The 27,768-nt window shown below is 46.4% G+C and overlaps 1 protein-coding gene and 1 long non-coding RNA gene across 10 annotated transcripts in view; one reads left to right on the top strand and one right to left on the bottom strand.

Moving 5' to 3' along the window:
• The window catches only part of LOC147259316 (pleckstrin homology domain-containing family A member 7-like), a 128,732-nt gene extending 106,996 nt beyond the window's left edge, over positions 1–21,736 (bottom strand). For 8 of the 9 annotated variants that reach the window (XM_086209634.1, XM_086209639.1, XM_086209638.1 and 5 more), the window contains exons 1-3: positions 21,501–21,736; positions 21,281–21,357; positions 21,062–21,119 (exon numbers count right to left, since the gene is read on the bottom strand). In XM_086209634.1, coding sequence (XP_086065760.1) covers positions 21,062–21,119; positions 21,281–21,357; positions 21,501–21,583 — 218 coding nt within the window. In that variant the 5' untranslated portion in view covers positions 21,584–21,736. Of the gene's footprint in view, positions 1–21,061; positions 21,120–21,211; positions 21,358–21,500 lie in introns of those variants that run through there. The other variant, XM_086209640.1, reaches the window with a different exon arrangement.
• LOC147259317 (uncharacterized) lies at positions 21,100–25,378 on the top strand. Its single transcript, XR_015117214.1, has 3 exons — positions 21,100–21,771; positions 22,798–22,974; positions 24,480–25,378. It is a non-coding gene; the product is annotated as an uncharacterized LOC147259317 (long non-coding RNA).
• Positions 25,379–27,768: the final 2,390 nt, after the last annotated feature.

Consider the following 27,768-nt stretch of genomic DNA (forward strand, 5'->3'; position numbering starts at 1 on the left):
TAGGTGCGACAAATGATTGTCTGTCTCTATGTGTTGGCCCTGCGATGGACTGGCGACCCGTCCAGGGTGAACCCCGCCTCTCACCTCAAGGCAGCTGGGATAGGCTCCACCCCCCCCCCCCCGGTGACATAATGGCATGTGCGTTTTTGTCAGTGATGACATCTGCGATGGATATAGTGTTGTGGGCGGCATTCGTCTGTTCCTCTCTCAGTCCGTCAAAAGGATTATAAATCTGTTAGACTGATTTCTAGTCAAACTTGGAACCCATTCAATCTCAAGGTTAATCAGTTTAGCACCACCTTGTGGCAACAGGAACACACACTTTGTCTCACAACCAGGTCCATCAGAAACATCTCAAGAACTCTGGAGACTGAGTTTTCGTTACTCTGTGTTTCCGCGGAGAGGAGGCCCATTTTGATATTTCACCGAAGAACAGAACTTCTCGTTTGATGAGAGCGAACTGGTGGGTACAGGAAGTAAACCTGATGTAACAACATCATTTGAGTTACATCAAAATTGCACTGTACACCATCGGATCAAGCATAACTGAAAAATATCCCTGTTACGATCCTAAATCTTCATATCATCAAACCACAGCCCTCTGAGTCACACAATTCCTGGAGATCCCCTCCCCAACTTCCACCATCTGTTCAGCCACCCCCTTTTTTTATCCACCAGCCAGAGTGCAGAGTAATGAGCGTGTTCTGGGTTCAGGCTCTTGTAGAGAGGCATTCAAAGTTGCATCACTAAAAGAGAAAGCAGAGACAATTACACCCGAACAAAGGACGCGAGTTCTTTTTACGGGCAATGGAGCTTAGAAAAGACTTTCCAAAAGTTTTTGCTCAAAGGTAAAAATAAATGAGGAAATTCATCTTATGTTCATCCTTCTATCATCCCGTTCTCATTTTTTGAAAATGCCACACGGTTAATACAGTGAAGGTCAACAGTTGATTTTTTTTTTTTTTTTTTTAATCACCGGTAAATTAAAGCAGCAGAATGGCTAAGACGAAGTCTTTGTTCAATGCCTTTACAACTGCTAAAAGACCCAGAGTATGTAAAAATGCCACAGAGCCAGTCCTGCGGATGTCTAGAACACGTAACACAGAAGGGGGTGCAGTCTAGACTGTAAAGCCAGACATCTTTTTAGCTGATATTTCCAGCATTGCACTGTTGAATCTACAGCAGCGGACAGGCACAAGTGTCGTCCATGACGGAGCAGTAGGATGGCGTTGGAGCCTGTGCTCTTTGGAAGTCAACTAGCATATTCTGCTTTCCTCTTCCCCCATCAAGTTCAGGAACCACTTGTCAAAGCTGATTAACAAACAGCAAACTGAAGCTCATTCCACAAATTCTGTTTCTCCAGGTGAGGTGAGGTGCTTAATTAGTCCGAGCTTTTGCTCAAATATGGCTGAAACTGTCTTCCAGAAAATTCACACTGACACGGGCTCAAGCAGACCATGAGTTATTGTGATGCTACAATAAATACCAAAAAAAAAACACCCATTTCAAATGCACGGTTGTGTTATACTGATTTACTTTTTATCCGAACGTATACAGCATAAATGCAAATGCATGGAGTCACTGGTATTCTGCCAGCGATAAGATCTTCATAATCAACATTTTAAATCCATTAAAATATTCTATTATCTATAGAAACTCTTTGCAGAACAACAACCTGTTTTTTGATCCAACTGGCTTCTGCTCTGCCTGGTTTATTCCCTGCAATACCCCTGGGGACGGGACAAGAGCAGCCCTTTTCTAATGGACTGCTTTCTACCGCTAACCTGATTCACTCAAACACACCACGCTTGGTGGCAAACTAACAGGCAATTCGCTCCCTGAATACCAAACAGGCCGGCCAATCAGCAGACAGCCTGTCAAAGAAAACGGCGACACAAAAATCTGACTGAATGAGTCACGGTGGCCTTGGCAGTGGCAGGGCTGAACCATTTAGAAAAAAATAATGGTGATTATCCGACTGATGTTGCAATATGATTCACATTCATTAGTGTGAATTAAGTTCTTGCGTCCTTATTTACAGTTTGATAGAAAAGCATGTTGAAATGATGATGGTGTAATTATTGCTGGGATCTGTACGAGGCAATCCTGCCATTTGCACAAAGACAAATTAGGATTTAAACCAACTGATCAGAAGAAATTGTTCTCCCCAAGGTGCGAAGCTCAGCCACCTGGGCACCACCCTGGGGAGAAGTTCCAGGCTGCTGGGCAGACCAAGGAACAGGTGGAGGGGCTTCATCTTTTAGCTGGTCTGGGGGCACCTCGGGATCCCCCAGTCACAGCTGATCCATGTGGCCCGGGAAGTTTGGGCTGCTCCTGCTCCTCCTACTTCCGATAAGCAGCGGAGGCAGGGAGAGGCAGAAAGGGAGGAAGGGAGGGAGGAAGGGAGGGATGTTCAACAAGTAACAAGAAACAAATGCTTCCAAAAGGCTCAGCCTTTCATTTCAGCTCCTTCCATGCGTTAAGTGAATGATGTATTACATGGGAATGCAACCAATTTGAGTCAGTATCGGTCAATAAGGAAACTAATTTTTATATGAAATGTGTGCTAAAAGCAAAGCTTCCCTCTGAGAGAATCTAGGCTGAGCTGGTGAGCTTCCACCGGCATGAACCAGCACACCAACATGAGACAGACTACAATGAGCCGACGCCCTGGAATGACTGCATAAACAAATCTGACATCCAACCAGGTTAAACCCTTAAGGGTGACAACCATCTCCTATTGCTGTCAAGATTAAATCATTTTCTTACTGTGGGCGAGACGGACTGTTTTTTTTCTTTATATAAAAAAGCTGGGGGGGGGGGGGTTATGGAATGTGAGGAAGTAAAAATTTGGATTTCAAAGGAACCATCAACAGTGTCACATTAAGAGGACATTAAGTAGCTAAATCCTCCTCCTGAATAATTGACTACATCTTCAAAACAGCAACAACCCTCCACCCATGACAGACAGAATTGGAGGCCTCCGGAGAGCTCGGTTCAGGGGGAAGCACAGAGAACAAAGAACTTCTGCTGTCAAACATGAAACCATCTTGTTCCGCAATGTCAGCAGTGGCAGATAATACGCGCAGTGCTGCTGATTTTTACACAAATATTTCTACAATGAAATCAAAGAATATTAGAGTCGTGCCAGGCAGAGAACTGGAGGAACGGCGTGTTCAGCCTATGAAAGACTGTCTCCAAACTTGTTCAGTTTGACTCTCGGCGGAGGTTTTTTTTGGCAGAAAAGTTTGCTTTTGGAAGATTACTCCAACAGCCTTAGAAGTTCTGGAACACCTGGTCAGTGCCTCCCTTCCACGCTACCAGTTTACCACTGATCCTCAGAAAGTGGACAGAGAAAACACAACAGAGCCACTTCTGAGACCTACAACCCTCCATGAAGGCTGATTCTGTTCAACTTTTATTGACTCTGCAAGAGCGAGTCACGGTGTTTGAGGCTCCATTATTAAATATGTCCATCATGCAGTACATAAATGCAGTTTATAAAGAAATACTCCACTAATTTCACACCAACAGTTCAATCGCAAGTGCAGTCCTTTGACTCTTGCAGGAGTTCTCTTGTGACTTCGGCGTGAGCAGGGAAGACCTCAGAAAAACCGCAACTGCTTTGCTTTCTGGGAAACTTAACATCTATTTTTTTTTTTTTTAAATATCTTGCTCTCTCACTCTCTCTCTCTCTCTCTCTCTGCTGCATTGATATTGAACATGAATGTGGAGTAACAATCTGCTGGACTGAAGTGTGGACCCCCAACGCTCAAGTTTGGATAACAGCCGCTAATACGGGATGATGTCCCACCAGGCCAATTCAACGAAAACGTATTTATAATCGACATTTAGAACCTCGCCCCACCTTTATGCTGCTCGAGTAAAAACAGAAAAATTATGATTGCCACCCCAGAGTCATAAACTGCAGATCATATGGCATTATTGAAACTTGCTTGATCGAAATGGTAAACATGTGATTTTTATGATTGATAGGATGGGTTGTTGTTTTTTTTGCTCGTTACTGAATGTGACTTAGATGAGCTTGTTTTAAACGTTGACTATGAGATTTAAAACAGGGAAGAATCGGATGTTGTCCATCGTGCAACATGGTGGTAAAAGTTTGAACCAACTGTTGCTCCGTCCTCAAGTCCCAACCACCAGAATCACACTCACCATTCCTGAGACACGAGTCTGACCGTGTTTAGTTCAGAAATGCGGCGCTTCAGGAGAAATTCATACGACTTTCTTTTCATTGCTCCGTCACTTCATATATTTACAAGGAATCAGCCTCTCAAATCTGGATTAAATAACTTGTCTCTCTCTCTCTTGATGCTGCGGCTTACTGCAAGACTTTCATTTCCAGCCACAGTTTGATGAAAAATGGATAAATGTTTCACTTGAGCTGGGTCATCCAGTCACATTCAGCCTCGCGGCAGCTCTGCACACGTCTCATGTTGACCCTCCCACACCAGCAGCATTACAGTGGCATTGCTTCTGCAGCCACACGTGAATGTTCCATTTTTAAGATTCCATCTGGAGGAGTACAGTGAAGGATGCACATCCATACAAAGATGCTGGGGGGGGGAATCAAAGAAGCAGAAAAGTCCTCCAATACTAGAGTCCACAAATCAATGCTTAGAGGCGCTCCCCCGTAAATGTGTTCAATGGCCACTTCATAGTGAGACAGTAATTCAGGAGCATACGAACAGCGTGCAGACTATTTTGCTCAGTAAAATTCCATCTGACCAACTTTATGTGTGGAGCATCCAAGCATTTCATACAATTAAGTGCAATTAGAAGTGCTTTCTGATGATGGGCTAAATTTGGATTTCAGAATAAAAGGCACAACAGCGTCATATCCCTGCAATAGTCATGTCAAGGACAAAACATTCTCCTGCCATCCGAGTTCCCTCAGTTTTGCCCATCACTCCTCACAGGAGAAAATTCGACTTTTTCATGGGTGCTGACCAGCTGACTGACACTGAAAAGGCAGAGGAAAGTGCTCTGAATGCCACTCAAGCTGTCCTACACCTCAGGTTGAGATGATGTCATCGAATATTTGCATTCAGGTTAGGTTATGCGTGTGACTGTGACGGTCTGCATGGCGTAGCCCAGGCATCTGAGCTCATTCCCAACTGACGCAGTCCTCATTTTCTCACTCCGAACACACATTGTTTCAAGTTTGCTTGCGCACATCTGTGCACACATGGGCGTGTTGAGCTTGAGAGGAGGTGGCCAGGCGCAACGCGATCAACAAAACCCAGGTCTGAAGTCAAGTTTATACAAGTTTACACAACACTACAAACACTCTGTTGCACACACGTGCGGACGCACAGCGGCACAAACATGAAAAAGGACCCAAGTAAAACATTCCAATCTAACACATTAAGTTTGAGAACACATGTGCTTTACCTCAGGGAGCTTTTGGTGGATTCTCCCTGCTCTCGTTGATGCTTTCAGATCCATCCACACACACACACACACACACACACACACACACACACACACCTCCACCCCCCGCAGTGCATGGAATTACTGAGTCTCCCCATCAAGAGAGACGCCCTGTCCGCCCTAATCTCCTGGTGTGTCAGGAGGTTCCCAGGTGATTTCTTAATTGTGTTTTGTGCTCAAGTTTAACTATTCAAAGTTTAGAAAAGATGCTTTTAACCTTGACATGTGAGGAGTAACTGAAATATGAAGGGACTCAAGTAGAAACGAGTCATTTCTTCAAAAGAAAACCATCTTTTAAACTTAACAGCGCAGTACGCTACAGTTCTGAGAGGACACCGATTAACGTCACCTCACAAACGCACCTACATGACTCCCACCTGTGTCCTGCAGCAAGTTTGCGGCCAGATTATCCATCCGTCACAAAGCTCATTTTAATGGATTGGATGCAGCCACAAAAGCCCTGGCCCCACATCCCTTCCAGCACGCCCTCCTGATGGTTTAATAGGTGTGTTACTCAATGTGTGCCTTGAGAGGTGTGAGGATGTTCAGCACTCTGATGTCCTGTCACAATCCCATAAAGGTGACAAAACTCACACGCAACTTGTTTTATGTGCTGGCTGGATAACTTGTGTGCCTCCTGAGGACAAAGAAGAAAGAGGCTGGAATCTACTTCACACTCCCCAGACCCAACACACACACAAAAAAAAAAAAAAACGGTGTACGCAATCCAATCCTTCCGCGTAGAAGACAGCGCCTGGAACGGCTGCAGTGCCTTTAGAACGTGCTTACCTTGCATCGCACATCGGCTCCCATGTGGGGATTTCACCATCATCAAGATTTGTGATCACCTTGGCCGTCCTTGGCCAGGCAGAGTGGTGTGTGACGGGGACCAGCTCATGACTGGCGTCCTGTGTGGGGCCGTGGCTGCAGCAGGTACCCATCCTTCCTTCCACGACGGTGTTCTAGGTCATCAGCGACTGAAAGCCATGAAGTCAAGGAGCTCCAGTCGACTTTCTGGTGAGCTCCTCACATGATTTCTGCCTCTCTGAGCTGCATCACTAATGTTTTGGTGGCCCGTCCCTGGCAGCCTCGCCCATCTCCTTCCACTGACACAAGTGTTACTGTCTCCTACGTCCAGCCAGACTTTAAGAGCCACCATTGTATCAAGCATCTTGTTGTTTCTCTCCCTCTCTCTGTGTACATCTGTGTCCTTCAATCCCTCCATTGTGCGAGTTCTCCTTTGCTCCGTGTTGAACACAGATGGACACCCCATAATTTCCATTCCCAAGCTTTGCTTTTGGTGCTCAAACAACGGTCACGTAGAGAAAAGCGAGGCTGGTGTGTCACACGCTGTCAAGACGCGTGGGCTTGTCAGAAGGAAACATTCAACAAGTGCAGCATGTTTCTGTCTCTGAAAGCACGTGTGCTTTCCGTGCATTTTTCCATGTCTGAGGTTTGCAAAAACATGTCATGTGCCACAGAGATGTCAGGTCACACTTGTGCTGTACAAGATTGGAACTCCGTTTACCGTTTTCCTGATGCGCTTCCTATTTTTTTCCATATTGTTCGTATGGATCATTAATTCAGACTGTTTTGATTGCATAATGGCGCTGAAGCAGGCCGCCACAAACGTCAAACATAGCTGTGATGTAAAAACCCTCTCTTCCTTGTTGTAGTTGGATCCAACAGCCCCAAGAGACAGGATTGTTTATCGACATCAACTCACACTCATAGTGTGAGTTGCATTCACAAGTGTTCTGCAGCTACTAATTCAAGAACTACAGTAGGCAGATGAGGGAAAAATAAACTGAACCAAGAAACAATAAAATACACGCAAGAAGGAAAAAAAACGTCAGTTGTTCAAGGCCGCAGGAGGTAGGGCTGAATAGACAAAGGACCCGCGGCTGAAAGAAAAATCTAATTGCAAATTCACAGACTGTACGTGGCAAAGCTACTGCAAGAGGGAATGAACCTGCACACGTTTGTCTGAGGGTAGTCAATATATCCACAGTCCTGATGTCTAAGATCAAGAGAAGCTCTGAATGAAGACCAGAAGCCAGAGAGACGACAGTAAACAGCCCTGAGGAGGATGCAGACGTCTGATTCACATGTTCAGGGTTTTCCTGGCACATCAAACCGCTAGGAGCCCTTGTGATGGACCCAGAACACGTTGGAGGGATTATATACATGTCATCAAGTCTAAAACGCCTCGGGTCTCCCAGGAGGAGCCGGGTTGCCTTGCCGAAAACACCTTTGCTTCGTCCACAGCCGCCACGACTGAGGCCTCAGATTAGCATCAGAAAATGGATGGATGGAAGGAAACTGAGCCCAAGGTCAAGAACGAGCACCCGTGCTTCACAGCTCTCCCCAGTCATAACAAGCTAAAAAGAAATTGTGTTAGCAAAGCAGAACAGACGGGCGTTTTATGACTGGGAGAGAAGTAAACCAGGACGATCGTTCTCATTTCAGACATTATGGCCATCCTAGACATACGAGATGAATGACAAATTAAAGGAAAAGCATACCAGTCTCAACCTCGTCACACAAGTCGGTGAGTGCGCGTTCATCTGCAGCTCCTGAGTCCACATCACTTACTCAGCTTTGTCCTTTAATTTGTCGAGTGTCTGTACACAGTTTTGGATGCGATATTGATCAGAGGAGCCGAATGTGTTTGACAGCTTTTCATTTATCATTCCTCCTCTGGGAATAAAGCGTCTAATGCCCAAGGTTCTGACAATCACACTCTTTGTAATGCTTCTTTGTTCAGCTCTCACATGAGGCCAGGAGGTTCTTAATCATTCACCTGTTAATTACTTGGACTGAGGCAACTCTCAGTCAAACCACCTCCTCCACTCATCCCCATGTTTGTGAAATAAGCAGCCAGAGAGCTGAAGAGCCCTTTCACGCACCACATCTGTTGCGGACATCTGTTGTACTGCTTGGTCGATGGTTCTGATCCATTTCACTCTCCCACAGAACATCATGATAAAGCGCATATCTACCAACGAATCTGTGTTTTAGTCAGAGCCTCTGTGGATTAACACTGCGGGGGGGGGGGGGTTAAATATTAAAGACATCCATGATCAGACAAACCTGGTGGTGATGGTAGCCAACACACACACACACACACACACGGAGTGAACTGGAATGATCCCACCGAGAGGTAGAAGCTTGATTTTATCTACAACAGCGTGGGAAGGAAAACAGGTAGAGGGAGGAGGAGACGAGCCTCAGACTCTCACCACGAGTGCTGCCATGAAAACCAATACTTGAGTACCAAGCAGATGCCAAAATCCTGAGAACGTGATGGTAGCAGTAGCATAGGCGCATGACAGCGAGGGAGAACACGGAGAAGGCTGATTTTCACCGGTGCACTGCAGCAGCAGCGTTCAGGCCCAACTGGACACGAGTCTGAGTGCTGCCCGACTTCCTGGTTAACAGCAGGAACGCAGGGATGTCATTTATTTGAAATAAGAGCACACGGGCGTGTGCTATCAGACAAAAATCAACCAAAAGCCCAGCGGAACTAAAAGAGAAACCAGCGAAATTCAACAGTTGACAGACAGGTCCCCTCTCACACCTTCCCACGCGCGATGACTTCTCCCTTCGCGTTTATTTAGCAAGAAAGAACTGGAGACACGTAAAAAACTGCATTTTCATTCTGGTCCTCTCTGGAAAGAAAAAAACAAAAAACAAAAAAACAAATAATTGAAAGAATTGGAGCCCAAGTCAAATGAAGACGTGATTCATAAAGTTAATAAACTTAATTACAGGAGATCGTTACTCCAAGTGTTTGAATCCACTTGTGACAAAAACCCAGCTTAAGACTAAACTGTCCACGCGAACCACGAACGAAGAGTCCAGAGACTTGTGAAGCCGCCTCGCCGCACCAGGAACCACCAGATCGGTTGATGCAAGGGGGGCACAACACTGAAAAACCTCATCATGAAACCCAACCCAGATTGATCGCTCACACGGAGAAGAAATGCATTTTTCGTGTCACGGCCCCATTATTAGAAAACCCACGTGTGCAGATCCAACCATTCTTCCATTATGAGGACGGCGCAAACAAACGTCAGAGCTTTACGCTCAAACGACAAGCGAGATTGATGGGAAAACCCAACCTATCGGAGGATTAGAATAATCCATCAGAACAAGACCAACTTCAGCACAGGAATGTACAACACTGCAGTCCTCGCTTTCAGGTAATGGCAGAGACAAATGACAAACGCTCAAATTAACGCTGAAATTAAATCACGCCCCATCGTTCCCTCTTCTAACTAACACCGATCAATAAAACTTTATTTTCACGGCCCTTTTCAGACGACTGAGTCGAAGCACAAACTGCTGCACAAGAATCAAGAGGGGGGTAAGACGTCCGACTCGGCAGCCAGCGACTCCAACGTGATGAAACCCAAACACAGAGAAGGAACGACAGCACGGCACAAAACGACCAGTCAAACCAAGGAGGTCCAGGGCCGAGGGAACACCATCACCAGTAACTGCAGTGAGGAGTCGCCACAGCTGGGATCAAAATGAATGATAAAATGATGAGTGAAAGTACCGAAACTAAAAAAAACAGTCATTAAAAAAAAAAAGGGGTGTGAAATTGTCTGAATCAAAATGAGTTGTTCGAGGAAACAGATTAAACTGAGCTAAAGATATCGAAAAAACATTAAAAACTAAGTGAAGGAATATGGAAAAGATATATAAATATCTGGACTTATCTAAAATAAAATGAATATCTGAAACAGAATGACTACGACCAGGTTGGAACAGCATTTTAATTGGAACTGAGTAAAAGGAGTACAAAAATGGAATAAAAAAGCATAAAAACTGAGTAAAGGAACACTTAAGTGATTTCTATAATTGGAAAAGGAAGTGAATGAAACACCTCCTGTCAGATTTTTGACATCTTGGGAACGTTTCACGTAGTTCCCAGGTACAGCTACAGGAAACAGAGCAATCTCTCATGGCGTCAACACATATCTAGAGGCAGCCATCATGAAAAGACGAGAAGTTTTGGAATTGTCGGTTTCCAAAATGATTTGGAGAGCAGACGCCGCTGTAGATTAAAACAATACTTTAGATGTGACAGGAATGCAAACAGAAAGGATGAGTAACGGCAGAGAAATAAAAGAATCTTTTCATGTCAAGACATTTCTTTTATGTCTGTTTGTCTACCGTTGTGAAAGACGAATATGCTATAAGACACAAACACACACACACACACACACACACACAGACACACACACACACACACACACACACAGCTTTTATGTTGAGCCGATGGTGACGCTGATGGAGCGTCAGTGTGAATACAGTGAGTCAGGCATAAACAATGACTCACTCTCTGTGCGCGATACCTGCAGCTCATCTTTTACATCATAATCCTTTTTTCAAAAGCTTTTCAGGTAAGAAATCTTTATAATTTCACACTCGCTTCCCAAACGTTCATGGCCGTCAAACCTCCCTGCAATCTAATGGTCAGGGGTGGGATTTGAGCCTCTTCTGCCAGCTAGGATCGTAAACCAAACCTGATTTCAAAACTACTTTTTTTTAATGCATGTTTTTTTTTTTGGGGGGGGGGGGTCGTACGAAGGATTTAGCGGCATCTAGTGGCATGCCTGCAGACTGCCGCCAGCTGAAACCCCCCCCCCCCATCCCTTTAACTAAGGTGGCCCTCAGGTGTGACTGCAGTGAGTCGCTGACGCACCCGAGTGGTTATAAAAGTGGTTTGACACATTTTTTAACCATTTTATCGTCTCAGACCCCTGGAAGCAAAGCCTGGCCGCAGTGTTGGGTTCATTTCTGGGCAGCTGCCGGCTTCGTTTTTATAAGATCTCAAGGTAAAACAAGGACTCTTCAGGCCTCGTGACAGAGGGTTGTTGTTGTTGGTTTTTTTTCAACAAGAGGGGTTGAAACTTACAACTACCAGCTCAAGGTGTGACCAACGTGGAGTCCGGTTTCCACAGTTTTATCTCGGGATGCAAAACATTCAAATTAGCAGTCTCGCCACGGTAACCGTCTGGCATATCACACGGTCTTCTTCCCAGTCGCCTGTCACCACGTTCTCAGGGCGTTTCTGACCAGACATCGGATGGACATGTAGAGAGAACGATGAGAAAGATCTCGCGAGGTCTCATTTCCTTTCTAATTTTTTACACAACAAGACTTGAAGAATCCTTCGCTGCAAGCAAAACCTTTCTGAGAACGCCAACACACATACTGAGTCCTGGAACTCTCTTTCCATCATAGAGCTGGGTCGTGTTCCTCGGTGCCGACTTTACCGTCTCATTAGCTTGACCTCTAACAGAGAACGAGAGCAAGGAAATATAAAACAGATCATTGAAATGAACTGACCAGATTCAGTGAGCGAGTCTGAGGGAAGCATCCCGCCAGAGCCAACGGGTGTGTGAAAACCAGGGTGTGTGTACGGGGAGCGAAGCCGTCTCGGCAGATGCTCTCTCTTGGGAGGGTTCCTGGATTTGAAAACCTACTCATCTCGTTTCCAAAGTCACTCCTCCCAAAACTTTTACTTCTCTCTCTCACCTTCTGAGGCAAATAACCATCAAATATTCACTTCCATCAGAAGCCAGCGCTCTCGCAGAGGCTGCTGGAGCAGACCAACCTGGGGTGAAACTCAAACCACGACCGAGCCATAATATCAACTCGCAGCTATTTTTCCAAGTGTCACTGAAAATATGTGACATCCAGGGTTGCCAAGTAGGTGACACTTGAAAACCTCAAGTCATCCTTTCACATTTTATGAGTCTGAGACATAAAACACCGGCAGCACTTTGGCCAAGGACTTCAAAAACACGATGTCACCTATTCAGCTCCGAGCGCTGAGTGGGAACAAATGAAGTGAGGCGAGAGTTGAGCGCGGTGGAAATCATTTACCTCGGCGAGTTACTAATTTACCCTCACGGTGTTAAGACTGTTGAATGCCGGTCTGAGGCCGGAACATGCAAAACAAAAGGACTGATCCTGGCATACGCGGCTGCTGAAAGATCCTTTTATGGAGAAGCAGCAGTGGGAGGAAAACACCTGAAGGGAACATCATTAGGTATGGAATACAGCCAGTGAAGACAGCACTGGATGCTGTCCTTGAGCTGACATTTACAAGAAAATAATCTTTAATTTTCATGCTGTTCTGAAAGCAAACTTTAGCACTTCCAACCAATGAAAAACAAACAGAACGGCTATTGTTGACAAAGCTTTCTCTTCCTTCCTGTAAATGTCTGCCGGGGCTCGGCCGGTTCTTTGGTTTAGCCGAAGCGCAACAAAGCTGCTTTTTCATTTGAGGACAAAGAGTGCAAGGCGGCGAGCACAAAACGAACCGAGCCTTCTTCTGAAATACTTTTAATATGAGCCATGAGTTTTATTAGCAGGCTCACAAAGACTCTCCATCGTGTCTCAGGGTGGCGGCGGCGGCGGTGGCGGTGGTGGTGGGGGGGGGGTTGTACTGTTTTCCAGGGATGCTTGAAGTTGTCCTTTCTGTGTGAGCAAACACCCTCAGAGAGCCTATTCATGTGGATTTATTTAAAGCCACGTGTACTTCTCTGTACACAACATCTCTTCAGGGTCGCGTTCACCTGAAAACCAGCACCTCTCATCCAATTCGAGACTGAAGAATCGTACTCGATTCTTCCTCCAGCTCACATTCATAACATTAAAAAGGGATAAAAAGAATATTTTCAGCTCGTCGGTGAACTTTCTAATTCTTACTTTTGGTTGCTTCCAAGGTTGTTTTTTTGTTTTTTTGATAGAGTAATAGAGGATTATCCTTCTGAGCACCCTTTTAGCTACAAAGGAATAAACGTGTCACTGTGACAGATGTGAAGCCAGGGGGAACTTGAGGGATCAGGAAAATACTTCTAGAAAATAAGGGGGGGGGGGGGGGGTGAGTCCATTACAGGACATCAGATCTCTAGTAGTCTTGATTTTACCTTCGGTCACACACAGGCCGTACACGCTTTCACTAACATCTGGAATGAGATCCTGGTTCACACCAGAGTTACCGGCTGATAGCGCTAGCGAGCAGATAAAGGGTTTTTTTTGTTTTTGTTTTTGTTTTGTTTTTTTAAATCAGATCTCGCTCAAACCAACAGCCGTTCCAAAATTCAATAATGCCACAGCCGAATTTGAAAACCAGAACTTAATTCGCTAAACAAAGCGCTCAGCCTTAATCTGGAAAACAGTTCCCACCAGGAGGAGACATACCGCACACGCTCAATCAGCAGAGCTACCTCCAATTAGCCTTCTGCTAGCATGGGGGCTCGTTTGCGCTTCCCAACAGATCAAAATAGGGACAGCGAACGCGTCAACAGCAGAGTAACAGCAGAGATGATGCCCGGGACGACCAATTTCGATTAGCCTTCTGCTAGCTGTGCGGATGAATAGTTTTAACTGCGTGGCTCTTAGAACTTTCCAAATATTCTCAGATCAGTCGGATCAAACTGTAACAGTCCACACTGGGAATCACTGTACTTCAACATCCGACCTCTCAGGTTTTATTCTGCACGTCAGCCTCGTCACGGACTCACAGGTTTGACCTGACAGTGCGTCTCAGTCAGTGAGAAGGCGTGTAGGTGGCTTCTGAGACGGGATTACAGATTTGTAGCGTAAGAAGCAGATAGCAAGGACTTAAAAGGTGTTGTGTGTTTGTACGCGAGTCTCTGTATACGAGAACCTCCTGCAGTTGTTTGTACATGAAAATATTTCTGATGTAATTGACAAAAAAAAAAAATGTAACTCCTTCCTTTTATCTTCAGAGGAATCTAAAGGATTTCAAATAATTACACGTCTTTGTTGATTCTCTTTTATAGCTGCTAGATCATTGAATCTATTAACGTCAGCCCAACATCCACCCGAATACAAGAACTCAGCATGGTGCCTTCAAAAAGCTTGTTTAAGCGACATTAAAAGAGAAGTATAAAGAATAAAATCCTTCAGTTTCTGAACCAGAAAATGTGTCAGTTTATTGAAGTTCTGAGAATATTAAAATGTCAGTCAACAAAGACAATGAATTGATTTCCCTGTTTAGCACAACAGTGCATTCATAATGGATTTAAAATCTATTCTACATTTCTAGAACTGCAGAACGGTGGGATTGTAACTCCAGACTGGTCTGAGCTCTGTGGATCTACCAGCAACAGGCTCTCTCACGTCACGTCTCTCTACCTCCTCCTCCCTCCCGCCTTCCTTCAATCCCCCTCAGCGACACCAGTCATGCAGACAATCCTGCAGAAGGTTTAGTCCTCACTGGATCCGATCAGTTCTAACCCCCCGTGTCTCTCTCCCGGAGGCCCCCCTGCTGGGAGGGGGCTACGGGATCATGGGAGGCAGGAGGAGGGCCCTTAGGCCAAAGACTCACCCGTGACATCACGTCTGTGCGCAGGGATTTTAGTAACACAGGAAACGATAGAAGATTCTTAAAACGTCTTACATTCATCTGAGTAATGCTTGGAATGTGTGTGTGTGTGGGGGGGGGTTAGCCTGCGGAGGTGGAAGTTGTCACACAACCCAAACTCATATTTTCACCCCACCTGTCCAGTGGGGGCTTATTAAACAAGCCCAGGCAGGGAGGAAGCGAGTGTGGATGTCAGGGACGGACCAGCACAGTACAGAGCAACTCCTCCGAGGAAAGACAACAAGTCCCGGTGGGGTGGTAGGTCATTACTTACAATAATATCATCATAACCATCATTTTAGACCAGTATTACTATCTGTTTTGGGGGGGGGGGGGGGGGAGTGTGAGTAAAAACTAAAATCCCTCAAGAAGCCATTCTTGTTTCCAAGGGGGTTCGACTTGGCTTTGACTGATCCAGACGTCTGAGACCAAGATTTTGATGCAACGACTCAAACACAATGTTTACATGTTAAGAGACCGAAGGGTGACCGGCTAGCTGGTCATGGATGTAATCTACCATCAGGAATTTGTAGAATACTTGAATACTTATGATGTCACAAGAACCAAATATTTTTATACCTGGCTGATGCTAAAATTCTGCAAACTCGACGGTAGTTGTTTGTCTTTGGTACCCAAAGTACGACAGCTAACAGGGGTGGCCGAGGAGCAGCAGCACAAGCAGTGGCAGCAACGGGTGGATTCATGGAAGGAAAGAATCCCACCTGAGACAATGTGGGGGGGGGGGGGGGTTTCTATCGCAGGTAAACAATGAATATCAAAATGGCGGATGTACCTTTCACCTTATCTGAGCCAATAGGAGCATCCAGTCCAGTCCATCCATCCAGTCTACACGAGCCGAGGTGAGTCTGCGCTGGGCGGCAGGAAGGAAGTGAACCTCCATGCTGCATTTACATGAGCCTCTGCAGCAGCGTTTGCTCGTGAGGATGAAACAGACACCGCATTCTGATAGGAAACCAGATTACCCTTCACTCCAAGATAAAAGTCTGGACAAGAGTGAGGAGCAAATCCGTGGAGAACAGTTTTAGAGTTAAGAGATTCTGCACTGTTCCAGGACAGAATAATAGTGGAGTACTTTTCTCGGAAGCTGTTACCATGAACTCTGCAAGTGTCCAAAGACAATGAAAAACACACCCGGGCTTAGAAGGAGGCGTGTTGTTCTTTTTGCGAGTAATAAAAACATGAGAAACATTTTTTGGATACAAGAGGCTCCAGGAGACGGTGTCAGAGGCCTGAGGGGGGCTGTTGTTACATAAGCACGGCCTCTAGATAAACAGCCCTTCAACATGAGTGGGATATAGGTGGTTATTGCTTCACTTTGTTATTTCTGTCCCAGAAATACAGTTCAAAAGCCAATTAAAAGTTTGGAGAGGGAGACGGAACACCTCAGTCAGGCGAAGGAAATGAGCCTTTGTGCTGATTCACACACCTGAAGCTGCTGGATATGAAAGAATCCCTGACTCACCCGAAACCTCCGTGTCAGGCCACAGCCCAAACACCTAAGCAGCAGGGCTGCCCTCCCACCAGGCAGGAACAGGCTGATGTCCGTCTGTTTCAACTCATATTCATGCACATCGTCCGAGTCTGAGATCATTACGCTGGAGTTAATGGAGGAAATCAACTTTCTATGTTCACCAAGACAACAATATTCCAACATCAACCCCATTAAGACATGGAGACAGACTCGGCAACAATCAGCTGACGATGCGGCGTACTCCCATCTTAGTCGCGCTACTGGAGCACGACGTTCGGTTCGTGGTGCAGCTTTAGCAGCACTGCATTCTGCAGCATGTGAAACTGCTGGAGGATGCAGCTCTGGTGTTAAGAACTCATCGAAAAGTGCTGCGTTTGGCCTCATCAGCAAGAAAACAATCGGAATGTACCACGGCAGCAACAGAACACGAGGGACGATCCAATATAGGACGCAGGGGAGCTGGAGGGACGATCCAACATAGGACGCAGGGGGGCTAGAGGGACGATCCAACATAGGACGCAGGGGGGCTGGAGGGACGATCAAACATAGGACGCAGGGGGGCTAGAGGGACGATCCAACATAGGACGCAGGGGGGCTGGAGGGACGATCAAACATAGGACGCAGGGGGGCTGGAGGGACGATCAAACATAGGACGCAGGGGGGCTGGAGGGACGATCAAACATAGGACGCAGGGGGGCTAGAGGGACGATCCAACATAGGACGCAGGGGGGCTACAGGGACGATCAAACATAGGACGCAGGGGGGCTAGAGGGACGATCAAACATAGGACGCAGGGGGGCTGGAGGGACGATCAAACATAGGACGCAGGGGGGCTGGAGGGACGATCAAACATAGGACGCAGGGGGGCTAGAGGGACGATCCAACATAGGACGCAGGGGGGCTACAGGGACGATCAAACATAGGACGCAGGGGGGCTACAGGGACGATCAAACATAGGACGCAGGGGGGCTAGAGGGACGATCCAACATAGGACGCAGGGGGGCTGGAGGGACGATCAAACATAGGACGCAGGGGGGCTAGAGGGACGATCAAACATAGGACGCAGGGGGGCTAGAGGGACGATCAAACATAGGACGCAGGGGGGCTAGAGGGACGATCAAACATAGGACGCAGGGGGACGCATTTTCATGGTGTTTGTCTGTCAGCAGTGTTACACAAAAACAACGAGACGTTCAAGAACTCACGCAGTTTTGGACCAGGTTAGTCATAGCGCCACCTGGTGGCAACGGGAAATGTCAGGGGACTCCTAGGTGGTCGACCAGGTCCCGTCTCAACCTTGGCCAGAAACACCCGAAGAACCTTGTGATGCGTTGGATGAGATAACGAAGCACCGCAACGACAGACGTCTCATTCATCCGCTTGTTTTCGATCAATAACAAGTTGGATTTATGAGGTGAAAAATGCTGATAAATACGACTTCAAGGTTTCCCGCAGCCAAACACTGACGCATGACAAGTTTTTTTTTTTTCTTGGCGACACTGTAAAAGGTATTTTAGATTTATGTGGAACAGAAAACAGAACACAGATATGAAACACTGCGCTTCTGCAGTCCAGAACCGGTCCAGAATATGTGATATTTTACCGCAGACGAACTGTGACTCTACTCTACTTTTTTCTGAAATGTGTTGGCAAAGGATCCTTTGATAAATGGGCTGTTTTCGTTTTTCATCCCAGCACAAGCAGGCATCACAGCGAACGCATTGTTCAGAGTCTACATGGCTTCAACTTTGGAAGGCAACCAAACCCAAGAGAAACAGGTGTTCTTGATGAGTAAGCACCAACACCTCTGGTGTGTTCGTCGCTCATCTTGCATTTCATGCAGGAAACCGGGATATAAAAACAACAACATCTCGATTTGAGGGCGGAAAGCAAAGCTGAGGGTTACCAAGGACCTCACGCTACCATACACACGTCGTCACAATACCGTTCTGCCAGCATGTGGTGAGGCGACGGCGTGGCTCAGAGGTAGAGTGGCAGTCTAGCAACTGAAAGGTCGCAGGTTCATGCCTCACTTCCCCCCACTAAACCCCTAAGTGCTCCTGATGGCCCTGCGACGGACTGGTGACTTGTTCAGGGTGAACCCCGCCTCTCATCCAATGTCAGCTGGGATAGGCTCCACCCCCATGACCCTTAACGTTTAAGTGGTGGTGGGTTAGGGTGACAGCATGAAAAATGTGAGTGCTGCATGATTGCATGGATTTGACTCCACCGCCCTCGTGGCAACGTCATCTCCTGAGGAGGTTTAATGAGCCTCTAATGGAGGCCTGACGTTTGTGACGTTGTCGTCATGGTGGCGTGAGGTGCTGTCCCTTTCTGACCGCAGACAAAAAGCTCCTGCACAGCTTTGACTGACAAAAAAAACCTCCTCGATATTTCTGAATTACATCTCGAAAGAGAGAAAGTGTTTCGCTTAAAAAAAAAAAAAAAAAAAAGATTTTAAACCAGCGATTCAGAAACACACTAATTGCCACTTCCGTCTCTTTTTCATGCCTCCATTCCATTCGGAATAATTTTTTAATGACCGTTTTGCACACACACACACACACACACACACACACACAGGGCCTGGTTCATGCATATTTTGGCTGATGTTGATACTGTCGAGAGCAGAGGGACCAACAGGCCCAACATGGCGCTACCCTACTAAACCACTTGACTTAAATGAGCATTTATCTATCATCCACGTCATCGTCTCACGTCTTATTTTGACGTTAAACCAGAAACGCCTCGCCGCAGCCGTGCGCTTCCACGACGTGTGCCTGTCACTGTGACCTTGACAACATTTTGTCACGTCATCCCACAAGTCCCGGTAGGTGTTTGTGGCATAAAAAAAAAATGTATGTGTTAACCAAAAATATGAAAAGATAATCTGGTCCCACGGCTGACATTTAGTAAATGAATCAACTAAATGTCAAAAAGGATAATCCAAAAAAAACAAAAAATGAACTCCATCTCCATAAAACAAACAAGTTGAAAGTTTCAGTGCACTGAACAGCATTTGTCTGCAGATTAGAAACTTAGTATTCTGCTTTGTTTTTTTTCCCTGAGAGCACAAACGTTGGCAGCCGCACGTCAACGAAAGATTCATTTGTGGAGGCCTACAAACATGCAGGCACTTTTTTTGGTTGTCGTTGTTGTTAATAGGTTTGTGAGCACAAGCATCAGCCAAATAAATTAAATTTTGGTTTATCTGTTGATTTTGTTTGTAATGATAGGTTTTTATATATTTTGGCATGTGGGAGTAATTCCAATGACCAGTGGGGTCTGAAAGTGTTGTTGTTTTTTTTCTCCCACAGTCACCAGCCCTTCTTTTGATGGCTTATAATCACAGTAGAGAACAGACCAAACCGTGAGTGGGCATGACGCGGCGGCGCCGCCATCTTCCCCCAGCAGCGATGGAGGAGATTACATGTTTAGGTCACTTGATGAGAGCCTGCATACTCAACATTTAGCTTGCACCTCTAACAGTGACATTACAGCACATCAGACAGCAGCCACGACAGAGCAGCAGCCGCCAGACGTTTGACACAGACGTTCACACACAGCAGAGCCCACAAGCGTGCGTGCGTGCGTTGTTGCCACATGCAGTTCAAAGGTCAACAGAAACATGAGATATTTTATTTATCAAAGCAACACAACAAGCTCAATGGGGTTTTCAAAGCAGCTGTGACCTCAGTTGTCCAACCATTTAAAGCCACACAGCTGATTTTTTGGGACATTCATCAGAACCCGTTATCATAACTGGACCGCCAGGAGCCACGCGCACGTTCAAATGGAGAGGCGAGCAGCCGGTGGTACACCGACTGAGGGACGAGCAGCAGGTTGAGGTCCACATTCACCCAGTTTACGTCTTATTTTCCTCAATAACTCTCCATTAATGAGGATTCAGAGCCAGCTGACATCTCCTGGAGGCCACATCTGAGCACACATCCGACCTCACACTCCAAAGCCCAGCCTGGCTTCCTGATGCTTCAACCTCCCATCATGCGTCACGGATGGATTTCAATCAATAGAGATGAAAATCCTGTGAAAGTCCCGGGGAGTAACGATGACGAGGACCACCACCGACATGGATAAATAAAAGTGTTTAGTTGCTTTTAAAAAGGTTTTTACCAACAAAAAAAAATTGTATGGAATTCATCAAGTCTATAAAGTACAGACAGACAGTTAGATAGATAGATAGATAGATAGATAGATAGATAGATAGATAGACAGTTAGATAGACAGTTAGATAGATAGATAGATGATAGATAGATAGATAGATAGATAGATAGATAGATAGATAGGAATAGAAAGCAGAATAGAAAGCTGAGATATGAGGAGGCCACCACAGGATGAAAATCACTGCATCCCTCATGTTACCATAAATCATAAATAAATTCATAAACAATAAATAATTTCATCAATGTTGCAACTATGACGAGAAAAAAAAAACATAAACACCTTCCACCAAGAGAACCGAGACCCCTGAAGGCAACATCTGCCCGTCAAACACAGCGACTAATAATGAGAGCGGAGGGGTCAACGAGGGGTCAGCAGGTGAGCCCCGGTAACAGCCCGGTTAAATCCACACCGTCCCCGCGGTAGTAAGTCCCGCTCGTAGAGGGGAATTAGCGGGAGGCCATGTTAAGACGCAAGGTGAGTTCCCGCAGGTGACCGCAACAGGTGTTAGCACTTACTTTATGAAGTAGCTGGCCCCTTCGTCCGTGAATCCTTCCTCCCATCCCCACGGAAGGTCTGAAATGAAAACGGAGGACAGACTTGTGAGTGACACTGTTTTCCCCTCCTGGGTTTGGGCCCCTAAACACACACACACACGCCGAAGTTACCGGTGAGGACCAACGGTGAAGTCAACACCGGGGCAGACCGGGTCAACGGCCCCCAGCTAGCCTAGCTACCTGAGCGGATCATGTGGCCGGAGTTTACGGGTTCACCGGAGCAGGGATGGAGCCAGGTAGTGGCCCGCGCCTCATCGCTGCCGCGCCGACGGTGAGAGAAGAGAAGAAGAAGGGAAAAACACCTGTTACACCACCGGGGAGGAAACACCAGCAGACCCCCGCCAACTCCCGGGGAAACCGAGAGGGACGGTGCGTTAAAAGCGCGTCGAATCACACTCACTTGATGAAGAAGACCCGGCCGTCCCCGCACACACCGTAAGACCAGCGCTCAGGTAGGGTGTCCCGCCCGAGAGGCGCCGCCATGATCCGGTCTGAAGTCCTATTTCATCTCATTCCCTCCCCATGGAGTCTCCCGGGAGCGCGGCGATCACCGCTAGGGACAGCGGTGCCTTCAGGGACGCGACTGGAGCCCGTACATCCGAGCACTACGTGTGAGAGAGGAGCTGAGGTGCTGTGTCCTTCGAGGGATAAAAGTTAAAGACCACCTCCACGTGTGTATTAAATATACCCCAAAAAAATACTCTTCTGTGTGTGTGTGTGTGTGTGTGTGTGTGTGTGTGAGTGAGAGACAGAGACAAAGTTTATGAAGGAAAAACTCCCCAATTAACAAATTGAATCTGCCCTTAGGTTTTTATTCTGTTGGACACCTCCATAAAAGTACATATTATAGTTTTTATTTCATTGTATTTCACTGAGCCCATCAGTTACCTTGTACAGGAAACATGGCGTTTTTCAGAGGGTGAGTGGAACGTTATCTCATGGTGGAAGCTTCTCAATTCTCGGTCGACGCACCAACGGAAGAAAAGCACTGAACTTTATTTTAATTCGGTTAAGTTGCTCTGTTTGAGGTGAAAGCTCCCTGTAATTCCCAACAAAACCAGCCTGCGTGTACTTTACAGTTGCAACATTAATTGTAGAGTTGTATGTGTGAGCAGCAAATGACATCATCATGTCGCGTCTCATCTTTTCCCACTTATACCCCCCCCCCCAAAAAAAAGCGGGTGTGTTGTGTTAACTGGTTAGTTCATATTGACGGTGGTGTGCAGTCCCATCACCACATGAACTCCAGTGCACACTGACGCTGTGTCTCTCTGTTGACACGTGCAGATATTCATTTATCATAAATTGACTGGAAAACCTCATTCACTGTGTATGAATGAGGTTTTTTTGTTTTGTTTTTTTGCCTGTTTACGCAAATTCCATTTGATCTACCTGAAATAATTTCATCCCACCGCTCTGTCCAGGGGAGTTCAATTACCAGGAAATAAGTGGTAAACAGAAATCTTCAGATCCTGCATATTCATATCTATCAAATACTTCCATACCAGTGTTTTTGTGGCTGGAGTAATTATACAGGCGTGCTGCTGTGTCTTTGGAGTTGATAGGTTTGAACGCAGCAAACTCTCTGTTGTTGGTTTTCCTCCGAGCTTCATTAAGATAAAGGAGCTGTCAGACCGTTTGTTGGGACTCACTCGTCGGGAACTCTGAGCTCACTGGAATCTCATTTTTTCCCAAAGGGACCACATCTCCAGGAGACGTGTGGCGGCTTGCTCATGACAACATCCTGACGCGTTTCCCATGCAGACCCATTATTTTCAAATCCACAGTCCACCTGAGCTGTTGTTGTTCACAGTCAGCTGGCATGTCCTCACTCATTTTCAAGGGCGGGAAGACATTTGGAGAACAGACAGACGGTGGGTATTTGTTACTGTTCTTCGTTTAGAACATCCTGGGGTCATGAGGACATACTCACATTATTTGTTTCATCTCAAAGTGGCAAAATTCCCTACTTTTCTTTGTTTTGAATCTTCTTCTTTTTTTTTAGAAGATTCGATTTTATTTCAAATTGTCGATGCGCACATTTAAAAAAAGTTTTAAAAAGTTGCAAAAAGAGAGAGAAATCACGCTCGTTTTTGGGGAAAAGAAGAAGAAGAAAAGCTAGAATTGCTATCGTAGCGTGGAAGCTGAAGCCCTCGAATCTTCCTGACTCTGCTGTGGTTTTATGATCACGTCATCGTTCGCGTCCTCAAATAAAACCTGCAGCAGGAAATACTGCTAGATTTCCTGAAACCCCGGCCATCGGGCTTCATGTGAACGGTTATCCAAAACGCAGCGAATTTCCAGGTCTTGAGTAAATTTTTCACACTTTTTATGTGTGTGTGTGTGTAAACTCCTCTCTCACTTGGCAGTACGTGAGTTTGGAGGCACAGAAAAACATCAGAAAAACTCCTGACAAGGCAGGTTGAGTGAAGGGCAGGTGGAGGTCAGCACACACAGCCTCACCGCTGAAAGCTCCAGGGATTTTTCTGCTGCTCGGAGTGAAAAGATTAAGGGCTCCCGAAGTAGAAAGAACAATGAACGCCGTTTGCAGCCAAGTTATGCTATCTCTGGGTAATCACACCAGTAAACCAAAGCCAACAGTGTGTGTGAGGTATGACTTAAGCCACTTTTGGGGACGTAAATCACACTCAGGACCAGGTAATTGGTGACTGAAGGTGCAACTGGGGACAAAAGCCGTGACCCAGATTGGTAGAATGCTGGTTTTTGGGTCAGTGATTAAGGTTAAGTTCTCAAAAAGATGCAGAAGAACTAGTCCATGCTTTTGTCACTTCCAAGCTGGATTACTGCAACTCCCTCCTATCAGGCTGCACCAGTAAGCCCCAAAAGACTCTCCAGTTGGTCCAGAACGCTGCTGCCCGCGTGTTGACTAGAACTGGTAGCAGAGACCATGTCTCTCCTGGACTGGCTTCTCTGCATCAACCCCCTGTCAAATTCAGAATAGAATTCAAAATTCTCCGTCTAACATACAAAGTCCTCAACAGTCAGGCTCCTTCATATTGACAGAGCTCCTAGTCCCTTATTATCCTGCTAGAACCCTTCACTCCCAGGATGCAGGGTTACTGGTGGTTCCTAGAGTTCTAACAGTAGAATGGAGCCAGAGCCTTCAGCTATCAGGCTCCCCTCCTGTGGAACCGTCTCCCAGTTTCAGTCCAGGACCCAGACCCCATTTCTATGTTTGAGAGCAGACTTAAGACCTTCCCTATTGATAAAGCTCATAGTCAGGACTGCTTAGGCTGGCCCTTAGATAAGCTGCTGTAGGCTCAGACTGCTGGGGATCTCCCATGATGCACTGGGCTTCTCTCTGCTCCTCCTGTACTCACACGTGTCACTAACTCCTCTTCTTCTCCCCTCATCCCAGATCCTGGTGCTGCTGGAGGAGGCTACAGACCTGAAGAGGCTCAAGCTGCCACCCGTAGCTCCGCCTGCTCACGTCCACGTCTGTCCGTCCGTCTCTTCCCTTTCTCGCTCTCTTTATCTCTGTCCCTCTCTTTCCTTCTGTCTCTCTGTCTTCCTCCATTGTCTGTCTTTGTCTCTGTCCTGCTCTCTTTCCCTCCAACCGGTCAAAGCAGACGTCCGTCTCCACTGCACCTGGATCTGCTCCACCTTCCTGCCTGTTAAAGGAAGGTTCTGGTGGCCGCTGTTGCAGGATGTGCTTGCTGATGGAGAACTGTTGGGTGGAGGTTCATTGAAGGAGGGAGGTGCTGGACCTGCTCTACTTGGAAAGAGTCAGGAGGGAACTTTAGTTGGGGTTTGGCGCCATACAAATAAAACTGACTTGACTTAAATGGTGAATGGACTGCAGTTATGTTGCCTTTTATAGATCACAACCTCTCAAAATGCTGTACAACGCATTCACACACATTCATACGTTGTTGGCAGAGGGGGCTACTTGTTAGCACGTTTACCCAACGTAGCGAGTGCATCACAAGAAATTTTGTCTCCTCCAGCCCTCACCTCAGCATGTACCTCCAGAAGTAGGTGGGTTTGTGTGTCCCAGTGAATGTGGTTCCAAAGATAGCTGGACAAACACGACGCAAGTGTGTGTGTGTGTGTGTTCAGGTGCCTGCTGGCCTGACGCTGAACCTGCTCCCTGCACTTCCATGAGAAGCTTTCACACTGACGAGTGTGTGATCCACGTGTAAACAAAAGATTTGCTTCACCAACATTTTGAAACCGGTTTGATCGACGAGCCTCAAGATGCCCTGAGACAACCGGCCCGTGCTGTCTGGAAATGTTTGCTGATGGTGTTTAATTGTTATTTACATCCGTTACGTTTGACAGCGGCTCTATACAGTGACCAACGAGCCGAACAGTGACTGTTTCACCACATAATAAAGTTGACAAAGCGATTTAGAAGCGTGTGTGTGTGTCCATCTGATGAATGCAAGTCCCTCTCTCTCTCAAAGGATGTTGATTTTTAGAGGAAAACATAAACTCTGGCTGTGTTTAACATCACCTGCGATGGAGGAGCTAATCAGCCCCAATGTCATCAAACATCAGGCGCTCGATATCTCTTTCAAAATAGAAATGGATTCAAGTAAACAGGCCGGCGCTCAAGATGGAATGAGAGCCTTCTCTTGGGATTGCGAGCGTCACGTAGCTCAGCGTTGGTCTCCAAAACAAAAGAAATCCTGAGGAAAATCTTCAGCTTGTACTTTCTATTCACCGGTTCGACGTGCGGCTTGAACCTGAACGGTGAACTGGAAGACTCTAGAATGTTCCTGGCACCTGCAAAGACACGCCTGGCTTTTTACTTCATTTGAATGGAATCCGTCTGATACACCGTTAGAATAAAACATTGGGACATGGGAATATGTGAGGGGTCGTGACTCCTGTCAGTGTGAGCGTGAACAATTCTCTTAGAGGACACACACACACAAAATCTCGCACTATAACTCTCACTTTGCCTCTCTGTCCTGGACGAGAGTTATCTAACTTACATTATGGTGTCTTTGTTTGTTTGTATTTGTCATTCATTGCATGTTTTCATACATTCTGTCGTCATTATTTTGTCCCTTACATTTCCAGTCATCATCTTTACCATCTTTGTCATCGTTTCAATTTTATAACCCTAAATTCTTGTGAAACAAATCTGGAATTAGGCGGTCCTGTGTCGGCCCAGGCTTGCATCCCTCCACCAGGTTTGGTGAGAGGATGAAAATCTGTCCCTCTCACAGACAGACCAACGTCTCCTTTCCTAATGGAGGTGATAAGTAATTAAATTCTACCCAATTTACTTCAGAATGAGACTTTTCTTGGGGAACTTAAGTGTTCCACTGTTATCTGTTATTTCAGTATTGCTGCAAAAAAAAGAAGAATACGCCGCCGCCACCAGGACATGCAGTACCTCACTTGAGAGTGAAAAGATGTTGAAAGAATGAAAAGAAAACAAAGAAAGCAAACACGCAGAAACGGAGACAAGGAACAGGATTGGAAGGGGAGGGGGGGCAGCCACCCTCTGTAAACACTGGGAGGCCTGTTCCTGCACACCCAAGCCAACAGGCGCAAACGCAGGTGCATGTCAAGGAAATATTCCACATGTGAAATCTGGTGTTTTTAGGTGACGGAGAAGAGCGCCGGCAAAGGAAGTGATGACAGCGGAGGAATTGACATCTGAGTCACGGTTGCAGGTTTCTGGATATTCTGCTTTTACATATCGCGTGGAAAATCTGTGTAAACACACTCTTTGCAGTGCTTTTACCTCCGGCGACCCATTTGAAGCGCCATTATCAAGATGACAGCAATTAAAGAAGACACGGGGAGGGTGAGTATGGCCTGTCAGTGAGTTTAAAAGTAGCTTTATTTGATGGATGGACACACAGCTGAGAGCAGACACGTTTTATTCAGTTCACATATATCCAGAAATGATGGGAAGTCAATAAAATGGAAAATAAAAAAGATTATTAAAAAAAAGATGCTTCAGACCAACAAGGACGCAGGGAAGCAGGGTTAGCTGGTGTGATTCACTCGTCCCAGCAGTTTAGGGTCCTGAACTCGTAGCTCAAGTCTGCTCGAGCCACGTCCAGTCACATGGACTGTCCCAGACGAGAACACATCCATCTGTATTCTTCTGCTTATCCTGTTAAGGGTTACGGGGGGTGGAGCCTATCCCAGCTTCCTTCAGGTGAGAGGTGGGGTTCACCCTGGACAGGTCACCAGTCCATCTCAGGACCAACACATGGAGACAGACAACCATTGGCTCTCACAGCCACGCCTACGGTCAATTTAGAGTCTGGATTAACCTGGTCCCCTCTTGATGTCTTTGGACTGTGGAGGAAGCTGGAGTACCAGAGAGAACCCAGCAGGAACAGGGAGAACATGGAGACTCACCCAGAAAGATCCGGGGCTCGAACCCAGAACCTTAAGCATGAAACATTTCACAGTCTCGTCATGGAAATTAGCAGTTCCACTTTAAATCGTGTTGGCGACAGTGAGGCGCCCTGCAAACTCACCGTCCTGTCTCCCCTCCTGCTTGTCTCAGCTGTGACAGCAGTCTTTCCAAATATGCAGCAAACGACACGATGGGGTTTCCCACTGTTACGGGCTTTTAAGTCAGAAATCCCCTGAAGTGAAGTGGAGTTGTTCTTCGGTCACCGGGGCTCAGGGCAAAGTTTGAATTTCATGTTTTAATGTTGGATAGTTGCTTC

This window comes from Aulostomus chinensis, chromosome 7 (genome assembly GCF_037954235.1).
Source record: "Aulostomus chinensis isolate RoL2024-O1b breed Wild chromosome 7, RoL_Achi_v1.0, whole genome shotgun sequence".
Lineage (NCBI taxonomy): Eukaryota > Metazoa > Chordata > Actinopteri > Syngnathiformes > Aulostomidae > Aulostomus > Aulostomus chinensis.